This window comes from Canis lupus, chromosome 36 (genome assembly GCF_011100685.1).
Source record: "Canis lupus familiaris isolate Mischka breed German Shepherd chromosome 36, alternate assembly UU_Cfam_GSD_1.0, whole genome shotgun sequence".
NCBI classification, from domain to species: Eukaryota; Metazoa; Chordata; class Mammalia; order Carnivora; family Canidae; genus Canis; species Canis lupus.
In genome coordinates this window covers 15,089,736-15,115,740 of record NC_049257.1, presented here as the reverse complement: position 1 = coordinate 15,115,740, position 26,005 = coordinate 15,089,736, and the positions used below count along the sequence as shown (strand labels likewise).

At 41.9% G+C, this 26,005-nt stretch overlaps 1 protein-coding gene and 1 long non-coding RNA gene across 14 annotated transcripts in view; one reads left to right on the top strand and one right to left on the bottom strand.

The window, feature by feature from the left end:
- MYO3B (myosin IIIB) overlaps positions 1 to 5,716 on the bottom strand; it is a 430,360-nt gene extending 424,644 nt beyond the window's left edge. For 12 of the 13 annotated variants that reach the window (XR_005384676.1, XR_005384677.1, XR_005384679.1 and 9 more), the window contains exons 1-2: positions 5,354 to 5,716; positions 4,238 to 4,379 (exon numbers count right to left, since the gene is read on the bottom strand). Coding sequence is in view for 8 of the 13 variants with exons in the window: in XM_038584790.1 (XP_038440718.1) it covers positions 4,238 to 4,290 (53 nt within the window). In the remaining 5 variants the exon portion in view is untranslated. The remainder of the gene's footprint in view (positions 1 to 4,237; positions 4,380 to 5,353) is intronic. The other variant, XM_038584796.1, reaches the window with a different exon arrangement.
- A 105-nt stretch (positions 5,717 to 5,821) lies between these two features.
- LOC119877890 lies at positions 5,822 to 9,670 on the top strand. Its single transcript, XR_005384491.1, has 2 exons — positions 5,822 to 6,114; positions 9,183 to 9,670. It is a non-coding gene; the product is annotated as an uncharacterized LOC119877890 (long non-coding RNA).
- The last annotated feature ends 16,335 nt before the right edge of the window (positions 9,671 to 26,005 follow it).

The following is a 26,005-nucleotide window of genomic DNA, read 5'->3' as shown; positions in this document are numbered from 1 at the left end:
GAGAGAGAGAGGCAGAGACACAGGCAGAGGGAGAAGCAGGCTCCATGCACCGGGAGCCTGACGTGGGATTCGATCCCGGGTCTCCAGGATCGCGCCCTGGGCCAAAGGCAGGCGCTAAACCTCTGCGCCACCCAGGGATCCCAAGAGTTGTAGTTTCACAGAGCATTAAGAAAATGAAGAAAAATGAATGAATACTACAACACTCAAAATCCCACCATCCCAACTCATAACCATTTTTAACTGTAAATATCACTGCAGATAAACACATACAACCATTGATCCATTCATGTCACAACTTTGCTTAAATGAGTAACCTATGATGGCTTCCTACTGCTAGATTAATTATAGTCCAAATTCTTCAGTCAGATATTTAAGACTATCTTACAACTTCTTTTATTTCCCTGTATCAAGCTTATGATGAACTTCAACCAAATCCCTCACCACCTCCTGAATCATCCTTGGATGTCAGTACCTTTAATTTTGTTCAAATGATTTCTACCAACAGAAGTGCTCATTCCACCCTATCCATTAATCACGAATCCTACCAGCCCTTCAAGAGCCAGCTCATGTTCCCTTATCCCTGCACAATTAGGCATCTCCTTTTCCCCTGAAACTTTATAGTGCTCATATATGATAAGCTGGCCTGTGGTGTCACCCTGTGAATAAACCTCAATTGCCAAACGAGGGCCCAAGCACTTTAAAGGAAAAGACTAAGTCATAGGAGTCCCCTCTGCATTTACATGAGCTATCAGTCAACAAACATTTGTGAAACAAAGAAGATTGAATATAGTTAAACTGAGAGCGCTGAATCTTAGGAGTCTCAAAGCAATGACTTTAGCTGACCCCTGAAGAAAGTATATGCCTTCGATTAGTAGAATGGGATTTGTGTGAAAGAAATTCAAGAAAGAAAGCCCATCATTATCTAGGATGGTTCCATATATTTCAGGATTCTGTGTCCAGGTTACTACGTACAAGCCCCCTTCCACTAAGACAAAGACATCCCCAGCACTGCTTTCAGGTAAGAAGGATTAATTGAAAGCATTGCAGAGAGACCATGGGCAGCTGGAGAGGGAATTAATGAGTCCTGACAGGATCTGGCTGGAGCAAAAGAATTACTTCCACCAAAGAGGTGAAAAGAACAACCAACACCACCTATCTTTGAACTCCTCATGCTACTATGGAGGAAGTAAGTCAACTGACAACCACTCCTTTTCTTCTCTTTTCCAACAGCTTCACTCAGTGAGAAGCAGTGGAGAAAAAAAAAAAAAAAGGTAAAGAACATGGTCTCTAGTCCTGAGTTTGATCAAATCCCAGCTTTTACACTTACTACTGGCAAGGGAAAAATTGCTCAACCCTTCTGTGCCTCTGTCTCCTCATCCATAAAATGGAAATAATGAAAGTACTCATCCCTTAAAGTTGTGCGGTGGTCCCAGCAAACAGAAAGCACAAAATACATTATTTTTTTCCAAAATATATTATTACTACATCTTGGAAAAATCTGCTAGTTGGAAAATAGGATCACCACTAGACACTCTTTTCATGACTTGTAAAACTCCATCTGTCATAGGGAACATTTACTGAGTAAATATTGGATGTTGGACGCTATACCAGATGTCATATATCCATGAGGCACTATTACTATTTCTACTTTACGGATAAAAAAACTGATCCACTGAAATGTTAAGGAATTTAAGCCTAGAGCCAGGATTTAAATCTTTTTGTTTACCCCACTTTGCCTCATTGATTTAATAAATATTTAATGAGCATCTGCTACATGTCTGGCATGTTCAGGTGTTGAAAATATAACAATGAACAAAACAGACCAAAACCATGGCTTCATGGAGCTTATATTCTAATAGGGGGATAGACAATTAAGAAAATAAATGAGCATCATATATAGATGATAGGTAGAGATCAACACCTATGAGAAAAATAAAGTATGAAAGGTGACTGGAAAGTCAGAGTGGGTGGTAGGCAGGGTGGTAGCAGGACCAGGTGAGCAGGATGTTTGAAAAATGACAGGAAAAACATGGAAGAATAAAAATCTGGAGGGAAACTGTTCCAGAAAGAGGGTACAGTAAGTACAAAGGCCTGGAGGCAGGAGTTTACTTAGCATATTCAAGGAATAGCAAGAAGCCAGTTGTGGCTGCACTGGAATAAGCAAGGGAGAGAGATACTGCTGGTGGGATCAGAGAGATATGGGACAGGAGAGGAGCAGATAAACCACACAGGTCTTTATCAGCCCTTGTAAGTTAAGGAACTGGCTTTTACTGAGACTGAGGTCAAAAGCCATTGGTGGGATAGGAGCAGTAAGGACATGATCTGACACGATCTTTTTCTTTAAAAAAAAATAAAAAATAAAAAGATTTTACTTATTTATTCAGGAAAGACACACAGAGAGAGGTAGAGACATAGGCAGAGGGAGAAGCAGGCTTCCTGCCGGGACCCCAATGTGGGATTTGATCCTGGGATGCTGGGATCACACCCTAAGCCAAAGGCAGACGCTCAACCAACGAACCACTTCGGCAAACCCTGACTTATGTTTTAACAAGTTACTTTGGTGGCTATGCAGATAGTAGACTGTAGGAGGTTTATTAGCAGAAAAAAAAAAAAAAAAAAAAAGGAGCAATGCCTTCCTAAGTTCCAGCAGGTATGACCACAATGGATTTTTTTTAAGTTTTCCAAGCAAAGCACTTGGGATGTCTTTCCACTCTCTTTATGATGTCTTGTTGAATACATCGGTTGTAGGGAATCCTCATTCAATTATAGTGCAACTGGGAGCCTTTCTGTCAGGTTGCCTCCACCGCAGCTGGCAGAGCCTGCATTCTCACTCATCATTCCTGTGTTACCTTCATTTTACAACATGAACTTTAGCACAGAACCGGTTGTCCAATCTTAGTACAAAGTTGGCCTGCTACAATTGAGACACTTAGTACATGGTCAAGTGGTAGAAATCCAAAGTCCAAAGACAGTAGGCTTACGCTTAGCCAGACAATTCCACAAAATGCATACTGAGTACCCACTCTGAGCAAGCCACTGATAAACTTTAAAATGAATCAGACTCGGTCCTGACCTCAGTGGGCATATGGTTCACACAGTGAAAAGATACAGCTTCAATTGCAAGTTACCATTCAGTAATAAGTATACACTATATACTTATAGATTGTAAACTATATACTAAGTAGAGCCAACATGGGGGAGTAGACCGTCCATCCAGCCAGGAGGATCTGGGGATGGCATCTGATTTGGACGGACCTTAAGGGGAAGCTGGAGCTGGCTACACACAGATGGGTAGGCTTGCCAGGCAGATGGAGCGATAGAAGAGGCTGGAAAAAGAAGGACTTAGGATGGGAACCAGGGTTGGGAGAGTTTGGGAGGACCTAGTAATACCCATAAAAAATCCCCCAGCAATTTATTTAAAATGCCTATTCTAGGCCCACTCCCCCCAGCAATTCTGAATCAATAGTAGGTGGAAGAATCTATATTTTTATCAAGGACCTTCAAGTAATTTTAAAGTTTCCCACTCAGCTCCACACCCACTTTGAGAAACAATGGTAGAGAGGAGTTAAAAACCACCCCATGTGATTTCCTCTATTATTCTCAGATAATCCTGTTTATTTGTTCTAAGCACTAATTGCTACAGACACTATTTTCGTATCTATTTCTTTATTTACAATTGATTTACTCCAGAGTATGAGCAATGACTTTTCAACGTGGAACATAAGATTTCACCACAGAAAAATAAAGTTATTTTCTAAGTAAAAACAAGGATATTACAGAATGTGTTCTATTTATTAATGCTGTTTCAGCTATTCGTGGTTTTTGTAAAGTATGATTGTTTCCACAAGTGAAATCTATTTTTAGGCCGGTAAATGAGACCTTTTTACCTAAGGTGTCACCCCAAAATTCATATATTAAAGCCTTGATCCCCAATATCATAGTGTTTGAAGGTGTGACCTTTGGGAGATGATTAGGTCATGGGAATGGAGACTTCATGAAAAGGATTCATACCCTTATAAGAAGAGACATTAGAGAGATGACTGCCATCTCCCTGCCATGTGAGGACAAAGTGTACCAGGAAGTAGGCTCTGGAACAACTCAACTGTTCTAGGGCCTTGATCTGGACTTACAAGCCTCCAGAACTATGAGAAATAAGTTTGTTGATTAAACCACCCAGTCTATGGCACTGTGTTGTAGCAGCCCAAACTGATTAAGACAGTCAACAAGCTAGGGGCACCTGCGTGGCTCAGTGGTTGCATCTCCTTTGGCTTGGATAGCCCAGGTAGCCATCCCAGGGTCCTATGATCCAGTCCCGCATCCGGCTCTGCACAGAGAGCCGCCTCTCTCTCCGTGTCTCTCAGGTACAAATACATGAAAATCTTAAAAGAAAAAAAAGAAAAAAAAAAAAAAAGACAGTCAACAAGCTGTATCGTGCATCAAAATGGAAAACTACAGGATTTTCTCATTGAAGGCGATAGATGGATGGGAAGAAAAAGTTTCAAATTTACTGAGATTTGTTTCTAACAAGTTCCAAATTATTTTACCTGTATGTAAGTAATTAATTGGCACTCCTCGTGGACAATCAATAAGTCCTGTCAGCTCTACTCTAAAAATAAATTCCTGAATCTGGAGGTCTGCCACAACCACAACGCCTACCGGGGACACCACAAGCCACCACAGAGCCATTTGAACAAATGAGAAAAAGAACCGGTCACCACCTCAGCCAGGCACCTCCACCAGGGCCCTACCTGCTGCCTCTCCGCCCCTCCCCCACCCCCCCACCCCCGCGCAACCTTGGCGTCTCCCACCCACAGCCTCAGTCTCCCTCTGGCCAATGGCTTCTGTTCCCGTCCACCGCAGTCTGTCCTCCACACTAAGAGTGGGGTCTTTTTCTTTCTTAAGATTTTATTTATTCGTGAGAGACACACAGAGAGAGGCAGAGACACAGGAAGAGGGAGAAGTGGGCTCCCTGCGGGGACCTGACTTGGGACTCGATCCCAGGACCCCAGGATCATGCCCTTGGCCAAAGGCAGACGCTCAACCGCTGAGCCACCCAGGCCGCCCACGTGGGGTCTTCTTCAAAGTTGTACGAAATGCCACTGCACCCAGAACAGAGCCCACCCTTCCGCCGCAGAGCGGAGAGGTGCCTCTCTCCCTTTCTGGCCGCGCACTCCACTCCCCGCGCGCCCGCTGCCGCCATCTTGCCGTCGGGCGCAGCCCTGGCCGTCCCTTCCTTCCGGCCTGCGGGCCAGTCTGGTCGGCCGTGCTGTTCCCAGGTGAGAAGTGTTCTCCTGCTCCTTCCGGCCAGGCGGTTTGGCAGCACCTTCCCTCCCTTCCGGGCACGCTTGCTTACCTCAGCCTCCGCGGAAACTTCTGGAACCACCGCGCTCACGCTCGGGGAAGCCTGAGGCGCGGGTGAGCGGGGGTCAGCGAGGCATCCCCAGCGTTGGTGGAGGCTGCGGCCCGGGCAGGAGCGAGGAGGAGCACCGCCTGAGAGGGGAGGCCGGCTTTGTGAGGGGCCACGGCGAAGGGCGGGCCCGCTGTGCCGAGTGCCAAGCGGCAGCAGAGGACATGGAAAGTTGGTTTGTGGGCTGCTTCTCTGCTGTTGAATCTCACCCGGAGCCTCGAGCTGGGCCGGTGGCCGTGGAAGGGTGAGGGAGCAGGGAGAGGGACGGCAGGAGGGAGGCCGGGACGCAGCCGCGGGGCCGACCGGAAGGCCTCCCGTCCGCTCTGCGCGTGCGCATGGAGGGAACCAGGTCTGCGCTCTGCGCGTGCGCGTGGAGGGACCTAGGTCTCCGCGCCCGCGGAAGCGGCAGGTAGCCGCACCGTGCGAGGCTAATTCCCCAGCAGAGCGCGAGAAGCAAAGGATTTCTCGCTTGGCTGGTGGGAAATGCGTTGAACCGGGAAGCAGGACAGCTGGCCTGCGGCGGCAGGCTTCTGTTTCTGGGATCCTGGCAAATATCTTAGGTCTCTTCATCTCTTTGTGCCTCGGTTTCCTCTTCTGAAGAAGGTGGTGGTTGAACTCCTCACTGCTTCCCAGAGTTGGCTGCAGGCGCCGCTCACTGCCCTAGCCCAAGTCGGGGGCCGCTGACACTGAATCTCGGGGCAAGACAGGTCAGGAACTGGCATTTCACAGGGTGATTCTCTAAGTGCCCTTCTCTAGTGTTCTGTGAAGTTTAAACCTTAAACCTATACAAATATTGAGGGTTGGGCCGGGGGGGGGGGGGCGGGGGGGGCGGGGGAGAGTCGTGGCATAATTGAATGTATTTAATCATTCAAATTGTCATGTTACCAAATCACAAGTCAGTCACGATGTTGCACTCACTTAGGAACAATATATAAGCGCAGCTATGACACATGATTAACTAAATGATCAGATTTTTCACTTCCTCACCAAAGTGTAAGGAAATTTATCTTAGCTTTAGCTGCCTTAAACCTCTCCGAGTGAAATACATTAAAAATAACTGCAAATTACTGATGACTAATGCCCTTCAATTTGGCCCCAAGCTGAGAAATTCTGTGCAGAATAAAGTGGTTTATAATCCCACATGTCCGTTCTATTACAAACTGCAGGTGGCAAATCAAGTGGCTATGAACAACGCTGTGTGTGTGTCTGTGTGTGTGTAAAATCAATACTCAAAGAGGGTATTTGTTCACGACTTTAATAGGAATTTAACGGCCCGGACAAAAGGCAGATAGATGCTAGCGCTGAGGCCCCAGGAATCTGGGTGGTGCCTCACAAAGGCCTGAGGCTGGAGTGGTGTCTGGGGCCTCTATTGCACACCAGCCAAGGCCAGCTGCGCCTGCCCTTTGCAGAAAAGCAATCTAAAGCAAGCACAGAAGAAAGCTGGAAGGAAAATAATTGCAACTCACACCAATGACCTATTTTCTGAATCCGGCTTATCCGAGATTGGTTTCTCACTCCAAAAAGCAGCAGAATACTTCATGCCCAGAAAATGGTGTCTTCGAGGAGTACACGGACCAGAATGTATGACAGACACATTGTCACCAGAGGACTTTTTTCCTGCCAGGTTCCAAGTGGCTAGCCTCAGACAGCTTCTGTGGGAGGGGCTGATAAATCTACCAAATCCTCGGTGGCTTTGCTTCCCTGCGAGTCAAGATGAACATGATGCTAATTGGTTGTGAACCCAATGATCTACTTAGTGTCTCCTACCAGCAGAAGCAGCAGAATCAAACCCATCTTCCCAGGTCCCACTTGCACATTATGTAGTATCTCCCAATTTTATATCCCCCCAACTTTAGGTTGCATCACCCATTCATTCTAGACATGGCACAAACTAATCATCTTTTTCTAAGCAAAGGGCTAAACAAAGCCTATAGGCAGGTTCACTTTTGTGAGCAGCAAATGCACCCAGGGAACATTCCATGAGTTTCTGATCTCGATTCCCAAGGAAGGAAAAGTGACTGTCGACAGACAGCATTCAGTAGCATGTGGGCTATGTGCAGAGCAGCAGGCTAAGAAGATGAGGAGGAGCTAAGAACAGGAAGGTAGGGCCTTCCTGCCTGCAGCGAACTTCTTTTCTGGTCAGTCAAGGTGGCATGGAGGCCCATGTGGAATAAAATGAAGATTGCAAAGCAGCAGACAGCAAGAGCCAAGTAACTTTGGATTAGCGCATCCATAATTTCTGAAGAAGAGTCCATTTCAACCCAGGACCAAGACTCCAGTGGGAATGCTTCTTGGAGTAAATTTAGGTATGGTTTTGAAGGAAGAAGTGAAAAGGATTAGTGTACTAGGCAGGAAGGAAATCAGCCAAGAGTCAGTGCTCAGAGGATACAGTTATAAGAGCATGGCTTAGGGGATCCCTGGGTGGCGCAGCGGTTTAGCCCCTGCCTTTGGCCCAGGGCGCGATCCTGGAGACCCGGGATCAAATCCCACATCGGGTTCCCGGTGCATGGAGCCTGCTTCTCCCTCTGCCTGTGTCTCTGCCCTCCCCCCCCCCCCCCCGACTATCAAAAATAAATTAATTAATTAAAAATTTTTTTTCAAAAAAGAGCATGGCTTAGAGAATGAAGATCTTCCTCTGCTGGTCAGGGCAACCTTTTGTGTTTCCATTTACTCTCATTAAGAATCTTAAGAATAAGGATAATATGTTCTGTGTTCTTGTATCCCTCACAGTGCACATAATAGACGCTCACATTATAGCTTATACAATTATATAGCATCATATAGTTGGACTGAACTTACTGGTCATCCCATTTGTTTGCCAGATGAATAAATGAATGAACAAATGAAGAAGATATGAAAAAGACCTGGTTCCATTAGAAGGGTCATAGGCATAATCAAGAGATGAAGTTGAATCGGTATACAGGAATCAGTTGATGGGGGAATTTTCAGGCAGCCTGGAAGGTTAAAATTTGACGCTAGCAGTTTTTCTCAAGAAAGAGCAGAACAAGAAGACCAGCAGGATATAGTTTCAAAGGTCATTGACAGCCTTTTCAGGAGACTGACTAAAATATCTTTACCAAGGATTTTCCCCTGGCCCTTCCAGATTATGGAGTGCCAGTAATTTATCCTGCCTTCCTTCCCCCCCCCTCCTACTTCCTACCTCAACCCTCTAACAATACTTATTAGTTCAAAGTGGACCATCTGAAAGAAGGGACATGCCCCTGCAAATGGCTGAGAGCTTGATCTGCTCCAGATAAGTGTTTCTAAGAAACGAGTTATATATAATGCATTCCCAGTGTGAGTGCAGTAGCAGCAGCCTCACAGCCATTTGCATAATTTCTCTTCTGTAACAGGCCTCAAAAATAACAATAGGCAAACCCGATAGAATCTATTAATTTTAAATTTGTTGAGCTGCTCTTTTTAATGCAGGTAAATAATAAAGCACCATGAAGATTTTAAATCCACGAATTATGTAGTTTAACGCTTGTTCTCTCCAAGGAGACATTTTGCAGAATGGACACTTAGTTTGTGTTACTGTAGAATCACCAACTGATTCTGGACTGTCAGTTGCTCTGGAATAAGATTGGAAGGTAGCTTGTTTAAAAAGTTCATCTAAGAGTGGCAGGGGAAAAAGGGTGTCAAAAATATATAATAATGATATCAAGATGATAATAGTATTGATAATAATATAATATCAAAAATAAGATATACATGTATCAAGTCAGCAACAACTCAAGAACCCAGAAAAAAAAAATGTCATAAATGACTTTTGCAGGTGCTGACATCACTACGTGGTCAGCGATACACTGATAGGGACGATGCCTATCAGGTCACATACCCCAGACCTCACATAAGGCCTGGTTGTGGCTGTATAATGTTGAAAGAGATGACAGACTGGATGAAGGATGGAAGAATGAATGTAATTTATTTATGTATCAAAGGCAATAAACATACTTTAAAAATCTATACATAAAATTTATTTTTCCAGAAACCTAGAAATAGCAAGAATGTTGTCATGTCCATTCATATGTGCCCATGTATATACACAAGTGTACACACACCACAAGTAAAAATACTTTCAGAAGGTAAGTACATCAAAAAGAAAGACTTTAATTTTTAAATTCTTTCTTTCAAAACTAGCAAAGCATAACATTTTAAAATGACTTGCTGCAGATTAACCTTTTAGTCTCTTCAATCTATTTATGGAGTACCAGGCACTACGCTATGTGGTTAAAGAATTGCAAAGCAAAAAAAAAAAAAAAAGAATTGCAAAGCAAGAGGGGGAAAAAAAAAAAAGCTACCTTTTTGGTTTCTTCCCCTGGATAATTTTTCCAAAGGAACATTCTATTAAGTTTTACTCTAAACAGAAGCATTTTTGGCAGGATTAAACAATCCATTTTCTGCTCTATTTTAATATCCATATTTTCATTTCATGTGTTTTATCCCTCAATTCCAAATGGCATTCTAAGCAAATGAGAACCTAGCCAAAGTCATCAGCTGGTACTTTTTTAAAAAGTAGATCTTGATGGTAACAACGAGATAGGATTTCTGGATATTAAGTCTGTCCCAAGTGGAGCAGCCACTTGGCTGCAAATAATGCGTTCAACTTGAAATTTTAAAAATGAGGGGGCTTGGAGTTCATCTGTTTTGCCACACACACACACACACACACACACACACACACACACACACACACACAGTTCACCTGTGTCTGAAAAAACATGAAGGAAAGAATGGCTGAAAAAAAAGACGAAGACTGAGGACAGTGGTTTTGATGTAGGTCAGGTATCTACATGGGTGAAGGGGGTGTCTGGGGGAGTCGTTCCTACACTTTTAAACCTCTGTCATGTAAAGGACCATCTTCCTTCATCATGAACTAATATGAGATTGCCCCAATCATATTTTGGATAACACCATGTTGAAATCCTTTGGTGTTAGTATTTTTAAATTAATCCTTCTAACACACCACAGTTGGATTCACTCTGTCACCATTCAGTGGTACCAGGGTGTAATAGTTCCTGGTGACATAAAGCAGATTCCTTGTGCTCATGAGTGTTACAGAAAAAAATACAAGATAGTGCAGGTGGCCTAGACACACAGATAATGCATCCTGTGAGGTGGTGGGTTCTCCAACTTGGTTGCACATTGGAATCACCTGGGACATTTTAAAACACTGATTCCTGGGTCCCACCACTAGGGATTCTGATTAAATTGTTCTGGAGTGTAGCTCTGAGCACCAACAGTTTTAAGAGTTTCTCAGATGAGTCTAATGTGCAGGAAAATTTAGGAATCATCACTATAGGGCAGTGGTTCTCAAACATTAAAGTGCATCAGAATTCCCCGTAACAGTTGTAAAACTTAGATTTTTGGGCCCCAAACCCAGAGTCTCAGGCATTAGTTGTGGGGAAGAGCCCCAGAATGTACATTTCTAACACGTTGCAGGTGAGGTACATTCTTGTATACATACCTGATGATCTTAGGCTAACACCCTGGATCAATTGTTGGGTCAAAGAATTTGACTTGGGCAGCCCCGGTGGCACAGCGGTTTGGCGCCGACTGCAGCCTGGGGGTATGATCCTGGAGACCTGGGATCGAGTCCCGCATCGGGCTCCCTGCATGGAGCCTGCTTCTCCCTCTGCCTCTCTCTCTCTCTCTCTCTCTCTCTCTCTCTCTGTCTCTATGAATAAATAAATAAAATCTTAAAAAAAAAAAAAGAATTTGTTCTCAAGGTTTATGCATAAATTTTTGGGAAAACATAATAGCATAGACTAGAGAATGATCAAAATAAATAGAAATACTTAAATATATGAAGAATATTTCTTGCATAAATGGCATTTTTTTTCGATCACTGGTTCTTTTTCTAAATAAAAGACAGCCATAGACCTTTCTCTTTCTTACTCAGGTTTCAGAACTGTCCATGGTACACGCATGCACACAGCCCCCCTGGGGAAGCTCTCCCCGGGAGAAGCCTCTGAAGTCTTAACTACCTGCTTACGTCTTCTCAGGAAGACCAACACATTAGCCTTCCTAATTCTAAGTATGGCTGGCATTCTCTAACTGCCTATCCAATCTCTTCAAGGGGAGGCCTACAGCTTCTTTTTCTAAATCAGAAGAAAGGCTAAGTGCGATGATACACATATCTGCATACCCATAGCTCCACACCTTTTTTTTTCAGCTGGAAAAGTTTTCCTTGGAAACCATCTAAATCACTGCCCCAACTACTCCTGCTCACTAGGTCGCTGATATTAGCAAACAACAAGACTCTTTTTCAGGATCTGAAGTGTTTCTATTTTGTTACTTCCCCACCCCCCCAAGACCATTTATCCACGTGGCCAGAAATGGTGGCTGTCTTCTTTACCATCAACTGCCATTCTCCCAGTGCCTGGCAGCAGTTCTCAAAACATGTTTGCTAAATGAATAGATGAGATTTAGCAACCTCTCTTTTGTATGCAAGGCTTGTAAAATTCATACTTTGAATATTTAAAAACAAACTTGACAAAACAGTTTGCAAACAGCCATATGGTGGTTTCCTCACAAGAGCTGTTAAGAATGAAAATCTAGTTCCTCTGATTTGATCCAAACTGAATTAGCAATGCACCTATTAGAAGTAATTTATAAGAACTGAATACAGAGTAGTATCATCTCCCCAATTAGATTATAAAGTGGGGATGATCTTATGTGGTTGTTAAGTACAGTTGGGGAGGTTGTACACTGCCCAAAGTCACCCAGCTGAGGAGACAAAAGGGAGGTGAAACACATGTGCCCTGGCATGAGGCTTCATATATCCAGAGAAAAGGAAAACTTTTCTAATGGTCACAAAAGTACAGTTGCTCACAAAGCTACAGAGCTTTCATGATTCACACAAAAAACACTGGATGGGTCCTCTGCGTCTTTTATTTACTCATATTCCCCAACCTCAGGTAGCAAAGTCCTTAAATATGGAGGTGTCCTATCACTACACATCAACTAGATTGGGTATATTGTTAATTGATAATTAATTGATACTTTTATTAAAACTACTTTGGGATTGGGATGGTGGTGGGAAACCCCAACTGAACTATGGTTTAGTCTTTTAGGATCAAATACCATTTTAGCAGTTGAAAAGGATTCAGAAAACATGTCCTCATTTAATAGGGAAAAAAGAGGCTTAGAATACTGGACTCTTAGAATAGCACTCTTAAGCCAAAGTCAGATGTAAGTTAAATTCTCTACTAATCTAGGCTCTAAACAGCACCTCATAACCATCAGGACCAACCGTTTGGTCCCCTGCTAAGCAAGTGTAATGATAAGTGAGCAGCTCTGCAATTTGACTGAGACTTTGAATTCCAACTGAGTCATTATATTGCACGAATGATTTTTCATATCACTTAACACCAAGATATTCTCCTAACTTTCAAAATGAACTCTGATAGCAAAGAAATAAATCAAACTTTTATAAGATCTAATAGATGTCAGAGTGTTCTTTCAGTGGTAGGAGTTTTAATTCCTTTTTCGAAAAAAGATTAATCATCAAAGCAACTTAGTATAAAATTGAAATTCCTCATTTATATTATATTAAATTTATATTACCTGCCACTTCTATCAATTCTAAAGAGGTAATTTTCTATATTGAATTATTTATATTCTCTTGTAACCAGATACCTGATAAACTTTTAAACATTTATACATCCACCTAATTCAAAGATGGTAAGTGAATTAATCCTGAAAATGAAAATCTGCCTGTCAGAACTCAGGGCACTACCTGTGTCTGTTTATCTACTCACTTATCTCTATCCCTACACATATATCTGTATGATTATTGCTGCATAGTAGGCACCTGGTCATTGCTAAGTGAATGATGAATGAGTGTAATAAATATTGTAAATTAAGATGGCAAGAGATAGAGTCCACCATGGTAGAGAAAGTAATAGATTAGCAAATTATTTCAGTACTCTATGAATTTTAATGCAACCTACCTTGTTTATTATTGCCATTTCTATAGAGAAGCCTCGACAGTGTGGTTTCTTCTATCTTACTAATGTTTTTATGGTATAAGCATATTTTAATTTGTTATCAGCCATAAGGATACCTAATCAAGATACAGCCTACTAAAAGAAAAGCATTAATTTGCTCCCTTAAAGTGTCAAGATAATTTTTGTACTGCATAACTGTTCTGCCTTTCTGTATTAATTTCCTACCACTACTGTAAATTAACAAAAACCAAAATTATTACTTTATACTTGTGGAGGTCAGATGTCTGAAATAGGTATCAGTAGGCTAAATTCAAGATGTCAGCAGAGCTGTGTTCCTTCTGGAGGCTCTGGTAGAGGATCCCTGCCTTTTCCAGTGTCTAGGGGCCACCTGCGTTCCTTTGCTTGTGGCCCCTCCTCCATCTTCAAAGCCAGTAGCATAGCATCTTCAAATCTCTCTAACTCTAACCCCCGAACCCTCCTTCCTTACAAGGATCTCTGTGATTACATTAGGCCCACCTCAAAATCCAGGGTGCTCGTTACATCTCAAGATCCTTAATTTAATCAATCTACAAAGTCTCTTTTGCCATGTAAGGTAGCATTCACAGGTTCTAGGGATTAGGATATGGACATCTTTGAGAAGCTATTAATAATTCTATCTGCCACCCTTTCTAAAAACTATGGCTGGCAGTTAGCAGCAAGCAGTATCCAGGGGAGTTGCAGCACAGAAGTAACATAGCAGATGGAACACATTTTAGGAGTGAAGGAGGACAGAGTTTGAATCCTGGCTTTGGCCACTTACTAGTTGTAAGATCTTGGCCAGTTAGAATAAGGCATACTAAACCCTCAGAGCCTCCATTTTTTTCCAGTTGTAAAATGGGGTCACAGTACCTACTTCATTTTATTGTTGCAAGCATTAAAGACAAAACAAACATAATGCATCAGGCTCCCAACACAGTAGGTGTTGAATAAATTGAAGTCAATTCCTCTTACCTATACATTAAAAGGGCACAGCAGCATTAAATCAACTGCATGCTGATTTTTGTTGTACTGACATGAGGTTAATTATTATTAAATTCAGTGCAGAGAGGTTTCCTCTGGCCCAGAAAGTTAAAGATGGACAGTCAGTTCTGGGTTTTCTTTGTTAGCCAACACTGTTAAATATTGGCAGGGCTGCCTGAAAATCTGCTTTACTCAGGAGCTTAAATGACAACCTGATTTAAAACAACGGAAAGGATTTCTCTTTATCTCTCATTCTCAGTTACTTCCTAGGTGAGATATTTATAGCCAGAAGTTACCAAAATCACCTGTGAAATCAGCAGAAAAAAAGATTAAATATGGTGGAATTCATATTAAAGGACTATTAAACAATGCTAAATCTTACCTCTTAACTTTTGTTATACTTTTTTTTAATGTGGAAGTTACATGTGCTTAATATATGTTGAGCTGACAAGACAGTAAAGAAAACAATGCAGTAATATTTGAATGTCATAAACTGGGTTGTCATGGATACAGTATTAGATTTGGAGTCAGATGATTATAATTATCAGGAGGCCTACATACAAGTCTCTACCTCCTCCACGCTTTTGCTATGTGCCCGCAGGTGGTTCACATTACCTCTCTGAGCCTTATCTGTAGAGTCAGGGTGACTACAGGGATTAACTAAGACTGTGAATATGAAACCACTATATGAGTACAGGATATTAGCCTTCTTTATTCATTCAACAAACATTTTATCTTTATTCTGTTGTTAACTTTGAAATAAAAAGAGAATAAAAAATGAGTAAGACTGTCGCTTTCCCTCAAGACCCTGTCAAGATCCTGGGGAAAGGGACAGGAACATATTATTTTTATAAAATTTCTCCTTTAATTTTGTTACTTCTTAATTGCAACATAAATTACCTAGAGTGAAATGGTCAGATCTTATGTGTACCATTCAATCTCATTTTGTCAAGTGCATCTCAATCCCAGGCAGTCTTCAACCCCTTCAGACATAACAACTGATTAGATTTCTATCACACAGGTGAGTTTTGCTAGTTCCAAAATTTCACATTAATGGAATTCTACATTATGTACTTTTTTTGTGTCAGGCTTCTTTCATTCAGTGTATTTTTTTAAAAATATCAACCCAAGTTATTACATTTATCAATAATTCTCTTGTTTATGTTCATTTTTTGTACTGAGTAGTATTCCTTTTCTGGCTAGATCACAGCTTATCCATTCTCCTATTGGTGGATATGTGTCTTATTTCCAGTTTGGGGCTATTATGAGTAGAACTGCTATGAACAGTCCTGTACAAAGCTTTCCTGTGGACATGTATTTTCTTTCTTAAATACCTTGAAATAGTGTTAATGGATCATAGGATTTCTTTTCATTTTATTTTATTTTTTTTTTAATTTTGATTTTTATTTATCTATGATAGTCAGAGAGAGAGAGAGAGAGAGAGAGAGAGAGGCAGAGACATAGGCAGAGGGAGAAGCAGGCTCCATGCACCGGGAGCCTGACGTGGGATTCGATCCCGGGTCTCCAGGATCGCGCCCTGGGCCAAAGGCAGGCGCCAAACCACTGCGCCACCCAGGGATCCCTCTTTTCATTTTAGATTTAAATGTTTTGCTCTCTTCTATATGCTTGAAGAACTTTATCATTTAACATAATTTTAAAAGTTCTAAATTATTAATAATCATTTTATACTTGTTAGAGCAAATTCTATTTGCATTAAAAAAAAAAAAGAAAAACAAGAGGGATGCCTGGGTGGCTCAGCAGTTGAGCGTCTGCCTTTGGCTCAGGGCGTGATTCCAGGGTCTCAGGATCGAGTTCCACGTCGGGCACTCTGCGTGGAGCCTGCTTGTGTCTCTCATGAATAAATAAATAAATTATTTTTAAAAAATAAATTTTTAAAAAAGATTTTATCTATTTATTTGACAGAGAGAGAGCACATGCGAACAAATGGGCGAGTGGCAGAGAGAGAGAGAAAAGCAGACTCCCCATTGAACAGGGAGTCCAATGTGATTTGGGGCTCAATTCCCAGAATCTGGGATCATGACCTGAGCCAAACACAGATGCTTAACTGACTTAGCCACCCAGGCAGCTCCCCGAGAAATTTTTTTTTTTTGCCACTGCAAATAACATTTCTTTTGCAAAGATAAAAAGAGGTGGCTCGAGTTGTGGGAAAATATATAAAACAAAGCCATTTGGAGGAAGCCAAAGTGGTTCTGGAAAACACACATTGTGGATCTGAATAAATAGAAGACCAGAACCAGCAGGTAAAGAACTGCCCCATCCGGGCTTGCTCAGCCTTCTCCATTCATAATTATTCTCCATACTCCAAGATGGAGTTGTTGATATTTTTTTTTTATATTTATTTTGGTTTTCTCTCTTGTTTGCCTAATACAGTGTTCGGCACTTGTGAGCAACTCAGGAAAATTCGGTGAACGAATAGTAGTTGGCTAAACAAAAAGAGGAGCCTGGATGAAATAGCACCCAACTCTTTCACCCTCTTAGATCTTGCCATCAAATAGTGATCACCTTCCAATGCTCAAATCACACTCCTCAAGCAGCTGAGCAGGAGTAAAAATATCAGACATCACTGTGGCTCTTTTCAAGTCATCTCTGCCTGTGCTATGTCCCATGCCACCCCCAGATTCCATCTGCTCTCCCTGGGAGAGCACAGATAACTGGTTGAGAATCATGGCAGCATAACCCTTGTCTTTGAGGGGAGAATGCTGCACCCCTCAAATTTAGGCACTTTGCTCTAAATTCACCAAATTGATGATTGTAAAGTGGGCACAGACAGCCAGGAGAGTGAGAGCAGAGGAGCACCGTTGTGCCAGCATCTGGATGCACAACAGTGAAAATGAGACAGAGTCTCATTAGTTAGAGCCAAAAATTTTCATAAATTTTTCCCTCCACTTTTACCATCTGATATTGGAGAAACACATAGTCATAAGTTACTATGAATTTAGGAACACTTTTAAATGAATTCCATTTTTATTCTTCACAAGCACTAGAACACAGGCTGTGCCTGATTTAAATAACTCATTTTGGAGGCACTCAAAGATTTGTTGCCCCTTTGTGATACTGCTCTGTCCTGGGCTCTGAGATCTGTGAGTAGGGAATACGGGAGGAGAACATGGATTGACTTCTCCAATGCAAGGGAAAACTGGAGAAGTGGAAATAATGAAGTCTGAACAAGAGAAAGGGTAAATATAGAACAGTATTCATAAGCCCAAGAACAGCTCTGTGGAGTTTGGTTTGGTTTTCCATATGTGGGTCTCAAAACAAGGAAAGCCCTGTTGCCACTTGCCAAGACATATATACACTCTGAATACTTTGAGCCTGACTCTATGTATACCAGGCAAATAGCAAAATCAAATGAGGATTATCTTTTAACTATTTTTTAATTTTAAATATCATTAGATATGGGTTACCTTAACCCATTTCTCTCTTAAGGAGAAATCTATTATTTAAGAGAAGTCAGATATAGAAACAAAATGATTCAATTAATGCATTTAGATAAGAAGGTACAGGCCAATGAGACCTTGAGGAGACCAAGGGAAGAGGGAAAAGAAGCCAGATCCTTTTTATAGATTTTTAAAATTCTTCCCACTGCCAGAATGAGAAGAGTCAGGAACACCACGTATGATCAAGTAGAACAAAGTCTTCATGAAAGGTTGAATTAACTAGGTCAACTGCCCACGCACCCCCCCTTCCCCCAGGTTGTCCTGGCAATAAGGCTGCATATTATGAGGATATTTTAATAAGATAATGAGGAAAAAATATGAAAATGAAGAAAAAGTGTTTGGGGGTGGAGACAATATCTAGCCTCAGCAATTAAAAAGTAAATCTATTTCATAACTCTTAGAATAGGTCACATCTTCTCCTTATAATTTTTTGTTTGTTTGTTCCATAGCTCAAAAAGTTTGTAAATCCTAGCCAGATAGCCCCCCAAACCTCCTTGGTTCTCAACTCTGCTTGCATGTTGGAATCACCACAGGAGCTCTTAAAAACACAAGACCTGGCTCTACCCTCAGCAATTCTTATTTAATTGGGCCAGATAGGGGACCAGGCACCTGTTCACAATGGCAGATATTATTAATAACAACAATAGTGTCTTGATTATACAGAAACAATTTCATTCGAGTAGTTCATTACAACTTACAGCATGTTTACTATTATATTTTATGCAGTTAGCAGGCCAGATGCTTAGAGCCAGGAGCTACCACTATGTACGAACAGATTAGAGAAAAATGAGCAGCATTGTGCATTTTATACTATTAGCATAATCTGAAAGAGAGCAATAATTGGTAGCACATTAAAAATCCTGTAAAATGAAGTCTGCTGCTCCCGTCCCAGATGTCGGGGAGGGGAATGATTGTGCCACTGATGTGCTTTTGTAAACAGTGCAGAATTAAGGGCTCACCGCTTTTCCAGCTCCAGATCATGAGGGGCAGGAAAGCACTTGGCTGGAAGTCAGAAGACCTGGGTGCTACTCCTGGCTACCTGTCGAGTTACCTTGGGGAAGTTACCTGAATTCAAATTAGGTACTGAGCCCCTTCAGGGAAAGGGTGATGACTGGGCTGATTTTTGTATTGGGTTAATTTTGAAGGAGGAATAAAAGCTTAAAGTTTGCATAGGACATAAAAAGCATTCCAGACAAAGGGAATTCTAGGTGGCAAAAGAAGGAAGCATAAACTGGCATGACATGCTTGGGAAAGCACAAGTACCTTAGCTGGAGCATTAAACATCATCCAGCAGAAGCAGAGGCGGGGGTGTGGAGACATAGACAGACCCACTTCCACAAGGTCTTATGAGCCATGCTGCAAATATAGGCAACTGGAGAGTTGCTGGTTACCATAAGGAGTGAGACAACACAATCATGTATGTGGTTTAGAAAGATTATTCTGGCATCAAAGAGAAAAGGGGAGAAGCAGGCTGGAAGGAGGATGGCGGGGATCTCAACCTGGTGGCAAGAATTCTAAGTTAGAGGCTACTGCAGTCACTTTAACTGTCTGGCTGTCAGTGTCCTCATGTATGAAAATGAGACCTATATTAGGATACCATTTATAAGTGACAGAAACATAACTTCAAGAAGCTTTTTTTCCCTCTTTTTCTCATGGTTAGAACTGCAGGTGATGGTGAAGATGCATTTCTCTGTAGCCATTATGGTAAAAAAAATTTTTTTTACAGAATTATTTTGTGATCAGTTAGAGAATTTTACTGGTAGTCATTGTAAAGGTAAGGAGAAAAGAGGGGAGAAGTTAAGCTACCTTTTTTTAAAAGGTTGTTTCCATGGCTCACATTCCAGAAATGTCCAGTGATAGATGGATTTCAGGCATCACTCAAAAGATTTGATCAGAGTTTTCCTTTTAACAGGATATCTCTTAAAAACAAAAAAAAAAAAAAAACAGGATATCTCTTCATGAAAACCAGGTAGCCACCAGCAACCCAGGGTATCCCATCTGTAGTCCCCTCAGTGGACTAACAGCTCAAGAGCAATGTCTCAAGAAGACCTAGCTGGGTCGGGCATGGGTCATGTGTCCAGCCCGGAACCAATCACTATGAATCAAGAAATGGAGCTCTCTGATTGGCCAGGCCTTAGTAAATACCCACTCCTGCGAGATGCGGGCAGGGTCTGTTCCACTCAAGCCATTTGGAATGGTTTCCACTTAGGAAAATGGGACTTGTGTTCCTAGGTGAAAGGAGAAAAGATACTGAATGGGCAAAACAACAGATGTCAACTAGAAGAGGTTGGACTAAATGGTCTTTAAGATTGCCATGCTATAAGCCATGTTTTCACCATAAGCCCATTCTACTTTCTCTATCAGGCCAGGTTCCCAGAAACCCAAGCCCCAGTCCTGGAGGAGAGTTTGGGCATCTCTTATTGATGTTGGATAAAGTTAGGTCTTTTGAGAGAACAGTACATACACAGACACATGCTAATTTAGGATAATGAACAGACCCCACGACTCCTTTAGTTCTTGTACAATTCATCTTTACACTAAAAGAAATGGGAGGAGGATAGATTCCAATGAAGCAAGTTCCTTCTAGAAAAAGTACTGGGTATCAGAAACTCCATTTAGTTACTTTTGTGTGGAACTGTAGAGAGGTGAAAAGAGAACTATAAAATTAAAGTGCTATAGAATAAGTTCCTGAAAAAAGCTCAAGAATCTAGAGTTTTTCAGTGCAAAGAAAAGATTAAGAAGATTAAATAAATGACTTGTACCAGAGACATGACTTGGTCCTGATCTGCAATGTTAGAGTTCTACCAGATGTAAGAATAACTGTATTTATTTTATTTTTCCTTCTTTCCCCCCTCTCTTCTTACTCTGCTTTTTGATAGAATTTGGGGTATCTTTTTTTTTAAGATTTTACTTATTTATCTAAGAGAGAGAGTGACAGAGAAAGCGAGAGAGAGAGAGAGAGAGAGAGAGAGAAGCAAGCTTCCCACTGAGCAGGGGGGGTGGGGGGGGAGGGTGGAGGGAGCTCCAACCCAGGATCATGAGATCATGACCTGAGCTGAAGGCAGATGCTTAAACAACTGAGCTACCCAGGTGCCCTGGATTTAGGGTATCTTAAAATCTTAAAGTTATAGATAAAATTCTACTAGGGAAATGCATTGGAAATTAAATGGTTACTAGAGTGAGCTGAGTGTTGAGAGGAGAAGGAGATAGAGGGAAAAAACAAACAAACTATAGATTCAATGGATAGATTTGAAATTGCTGATTCTTCCCAAAGGCAAGGAGAATTAAATGATGCTAAGTTTTCTTGAGGTTTTCTATGTAATCTTATAATTAAATTAGGTGATAATTTATATTCTTCTCACTTCACTTTTGGCCATTTTTAAAACAATGTTCCCTTCATGCACTAAAATATCCAACTATAAATAATTTAGTCAAACACTATTCTATTTACACATTGTGTAACACTCCAAGAAAACAATAAAGTACTATAACACTAACATCTTCTGTTTCAAACTACTGAAATAAGATAGATGCATTGTTAATTAAAGACTTTCAGATCTTGAAAATGAAACAAAGATCTCATTAAAAATCAAGTAACACTTGATTTTATTTTTAAATTTCATGTTACCTTTTTTGTTTAAAATGGTTCATGATGCAATCAACAAATATTTACAGGACATCTATAACATGCAAGATATTTTCCCAGAAACAGTGGAGAACATAAAGAAGCCAAAGGTAGGGTCTCTACCTCTGTAAAATATATAATTAAATCTTGTAGGCAAAACATAAGTATTGTGACAAATTAAATTAAAATGCAGAAGAATGGAATATAAGACATATCACTTGGGAGGTCACAAGGAATTACAAAATGAGTGCAATACACCCTAAGTCCCAGCAGGGCCCAGTGCTATGGGCTGGAAGATTGCATGGAAAAGGAGAATCCTGAAGGGGACCTGGATAAATGCATAAGAACAGGAGAGGGAAGGGTAGGTTAAGAATCAGGTATGTGAGGCTCAGAGCTGGAAAGCTCGAGGGACGTTTGATCAATGAGAGCCAGCAGAGAGTTCTTCTGGGGGAGCAGCAGGGTCAGCCTAGCTAAATATCTCAGGATAACCCTGGCCTTGAATTCTTTAGGGTTAAGAAGTTTCTTTCTTTCTTTTTTTTTTTTTTTTTATTTATTTATGATAGTCATCACAGAGAGAGAGAGAGAGGCAGAGACATAGGCAGAGGGAGAAGCAGGCTCCATGCACCGGGAGCCCGATGTGGGATTCGATCCCGGGTCTCCAGGATCGCACCCTGGGCCCGGTTAAGAAGTTTCTTAAGAGAATTCCAAAATCAGCATTCGAGGACCATTCATCTGGTCACAATTTATATATTTTTGTATACTGCTTACTATGTAGCAGATATAGTTCTTTTTTTTAAGATTTTATTTATTTATTCATGAGAGACACACACACAGAGAGAGAGAGAGAGAGAGAGAGAGGCACAGACACAGACAGAAGGAGAAGCAGGCTCCATGCAGGGAGCCCAACGTGGGATTGGATCCCAGGTCTCCAGGATCACACCCTGGGCTAAAGACAGCACTAAACTGCTGAGCCACCCAGGTTCCCCCCCACACCCCACCTTTTTAAAATATTTTATTTATTTATTCATGAGCGACAGAGAGAGAGAGAGAAAGAGAGGCACAGACACAGGCAGAAGGAAAAGCAGGCTCCATGCAGGGAGCCCGATGTGGGACTCAATCTCTGGTCTCCAGGATCACATCCTGAGCCAAAGGCAGATGCTCAACTGCTGAGCCTAGTTCTAATTGCTGTATAAACACTGACTCAGTTGACCCTCATGATAACCCTTCAAGATAGATACTAGGAAGCCAAAGCACAGAGCAGTTGCCTGTGGCCACATAGCTAGTAAGGGGCAGAGCCAGTATTCACAGCCAGCAGTCCATCTCCAGGGTTTATGCTGTGAACTGCAGTGCTATGCCTTGCAAGGAACCAGGAGACAATGTACCTCCTGTAAGTGGATTAAGAATCCCAACCCTGGGAGCTAAGCACTGAGTCAGGTCAATGATGGAAGGAGAAGAGAAGGGACATACTAGAAGTATAATGAGCTGGATAAAGTGATGAGTGGTTGAATGAGGGGTTGGAGGTGATGCCAAAAGTGATAAGAAAGAAAAAGGCAAAGAGAACTTGAAATTTTTTTATCTGTATGCTTCCTCTGGAGAGGAGGAAGTCTGGTTGGGGAAGATGAGTTCGAATGTAGATATGAAAAGTATGAGTTCCTTAAAGTCAAACAAACCTGACTTTGAATTTAGCTGTGTGACTTTTGGGCAAGTTATACAATCTGTAAGTCTCTCTTTGTTTGAAATGGAACAATCCCAGTAACTAAATCAGGGGTTAGCAGAGTATCTGACAAAGAGAAAGTCATCCATTTGATGCCTTCAGTCCACTAGAGGTATGAAACCCAGGGCTTGGGGATGAGTTCATGGCTGGAGAATGTGGATATGGGGATGGAGGAAAGGAAGAGCTTAAAATGCAATGACCAAGCGATGTGACTGCCACTGTTCTGGGTTTTTCTAATGCCTTATTATATGTAATTCTCACAACAACCAAGTAAGGCTATTTACAGATGGGGAAACTGTGACCTACAACAGCTCAGTAGGGGCAGCTTTTCCAGAGTGGGTCTGCCTAACTCAATCCCCACAGTCTATGGTCTCTCCAACTGGAGCTATTAGAGAGACCAGATCATCAAGCCCAAAATACCAGAGAGGGAGAGAAAGATGAAGAATAAACATGGGAAAAGGAGACCAAGCAGAGCCACGGCAATGTCTGGCTTTCCCCAGTATCTTGACATGCTCTCATTCTGCTCCTACAGGCTGCCATCTGCAAACTGTAGGTATAAGCTGGCAAGCAGGGTTGTTCTTCAAATGTCCAAAAGTCAAAAGAGGAGAAGACCCTGGTCAGCAGTGGCCTTGTCCACATAGTCTACCTGTGAAATAATAGAAGAAAATCTGTATATAGGTTTCTGTACCTAGTTCCTGGCACAGAGCTCCTAAAACATTATAATTTCCTAAATCCTCAAAAACACTCGGAGCATTCTTTGTTCCAATATTTAGACTTTAACCTTGGTTCCTGACACAGAGCTCCTAAATCCCTTGACATTTCCTGGGTGATACAGAAGTGTCTTTTGCTCTAATGAGGCAACTCTTGGTGGGCTCCTGGCTAGTTTCGGCGTGGAGGCTGGTCACCAAAAAGACTAAGCCATGATTGGCAGCTTGGAACTTTCAACCCCTCCCCCTATCCTCCCAGGAAAGGGAGAGGGGCTGGAGATTGAGTTAATGATTGATCATGCCTATATGGTGAAGATGGTGAAGCTCTGGGTTGGTGAATGCATCTACATGCCAGGAGGGTGGTACACTCTGATTCCATAGGCAGGGACAGAGGCTACTGTACTTGGGACCCTTCCAGACCTTAACCTATATATTTCTTCATTCGGCTCTTCATCTTGCATCCTTTATCATATCTTTTATATATAATAAATCAGTAAGTGTAAGTAAGTGCTTCCCTGAGTTCTATGAAGCATTCCAGCAGATGCTCCAAGGAGGAGGTCATGGGAACCTCAGTTTTGTAGCCAAGGTGGACAAAAATTATGAGTAACCTAAAGGCCTACTACTTACAATTGGCGTCCGAAGTGTGCATGTGTGGTGGGGGGAGAGTCACAGCCCTTAACCTATTAGGTCAGCTGTAACTCTAAGTGGTTAGTATCAGAATTGCTTGGTGTGGAAAATCCACAGATTTGGTGTCAGAAGAGCCATGTATGTGGTAAGTAGTGATAGTAAAGGAGAAACGGGAAAGTTTTCTAAATCATTACCCAACTGAGGGCTCTCCAATCAACTCCACATAGGGACTTGCCCTGGGTCTCGTACCACAGAAACCAGGTGGGGGCCTGCTTTCTCTTCTTCCTGCCAATCCTATTTCTAGGGCTGGGTTTCTCTGTGGAGAAACCTCTCTTTACCTCTGGAGACTTGACTGCACACAGCCTGCTCTGCATCTGAAATCCCATATCTACCTACCTTCTCAGAGACGTGCTCTCATTCTGCTCCTTTAAATACTGATGTGGGCCCAGAATTGAACTGGAGTTTCCCACGGCCTTTCCTTTTCCAGGGGGTTCTTTTTTTTTTTTTTTTTTTTTTTTTTTTTATGATAGTCATACAGAGAGAGAGAGAGGCAGAGACACAGGCAGAGGGAGAAGCAGGGTCCATGCACCAGGAGCCTGATGTGGGATTCGATCCCGGGTCTCCAGGATTGCGCTCTGGGCCAAAGGCAGGCGCCAAACCGCTGCGCCACCCAGGGATCCCTTCCAGGGGGTTCTAACCCACTTGGCCATTGGCTTTCTCTTGGAAAGAAGCCACCACTTCTGCCTCAGAACTTTCCTTGCCCTATTAAGCCGGTAGGCCCTGCGCTCATATTGCCTGCCTGACTAGCAGGTTGTTAACTCACTTCCATAGGATATTTCTGGCACAGGGATTAGTGGGGATCCCAGCCATAGACAGCAGGGTTTCGAAGACAGAGCGGTCAGTAGTGATAAAGGCTACCAAGAGACTGAGGAACAGGAAACAGCCACTTGACTTAGCTAGTGAAGGCTAATGGTGGCTTTCAAAGACCCTGAACAGCAGAAGAAGAAACCACATCGCAGGGGTGAAGAGAGGCTGTAAACCACTTTTTCCCGTGAACACCTATCAATGACAGGAAGGGAAAAACAAGATGATGGAGAAAGGGAGCTCCATGATCAACCAAAAGTTTTTCTCAAGGTAGGAAACAACCTAGGATTATTTTCAAGCATATGATAAAGAAATAGAATATGGAACCAAAATCTAAAAGTAATAAAATTCCCCTCTTGTTGATGAAACATTTATATCTGTCATCAAAAATTTAACTTCACCTTCCAAAAGCTTTAATGAGGGAGTAAAGTATATATAAATAGAGGTATTTTTTTTTCACTTGGATTTTGTGTAAAAGATACACATAAAAGCTGATACATGCAAATCCTTTTAAAATTATAAGCCCCGTTGTACTTGCTGACCCCATTTGATGAAATTCAACTGGCATAAAAACAAGTAATTGAAGTATTAAGAATCAATTAGCAGCGATCTGGCTGATTGTCATTACACCTTTAATGAGCAGTATTGGTTT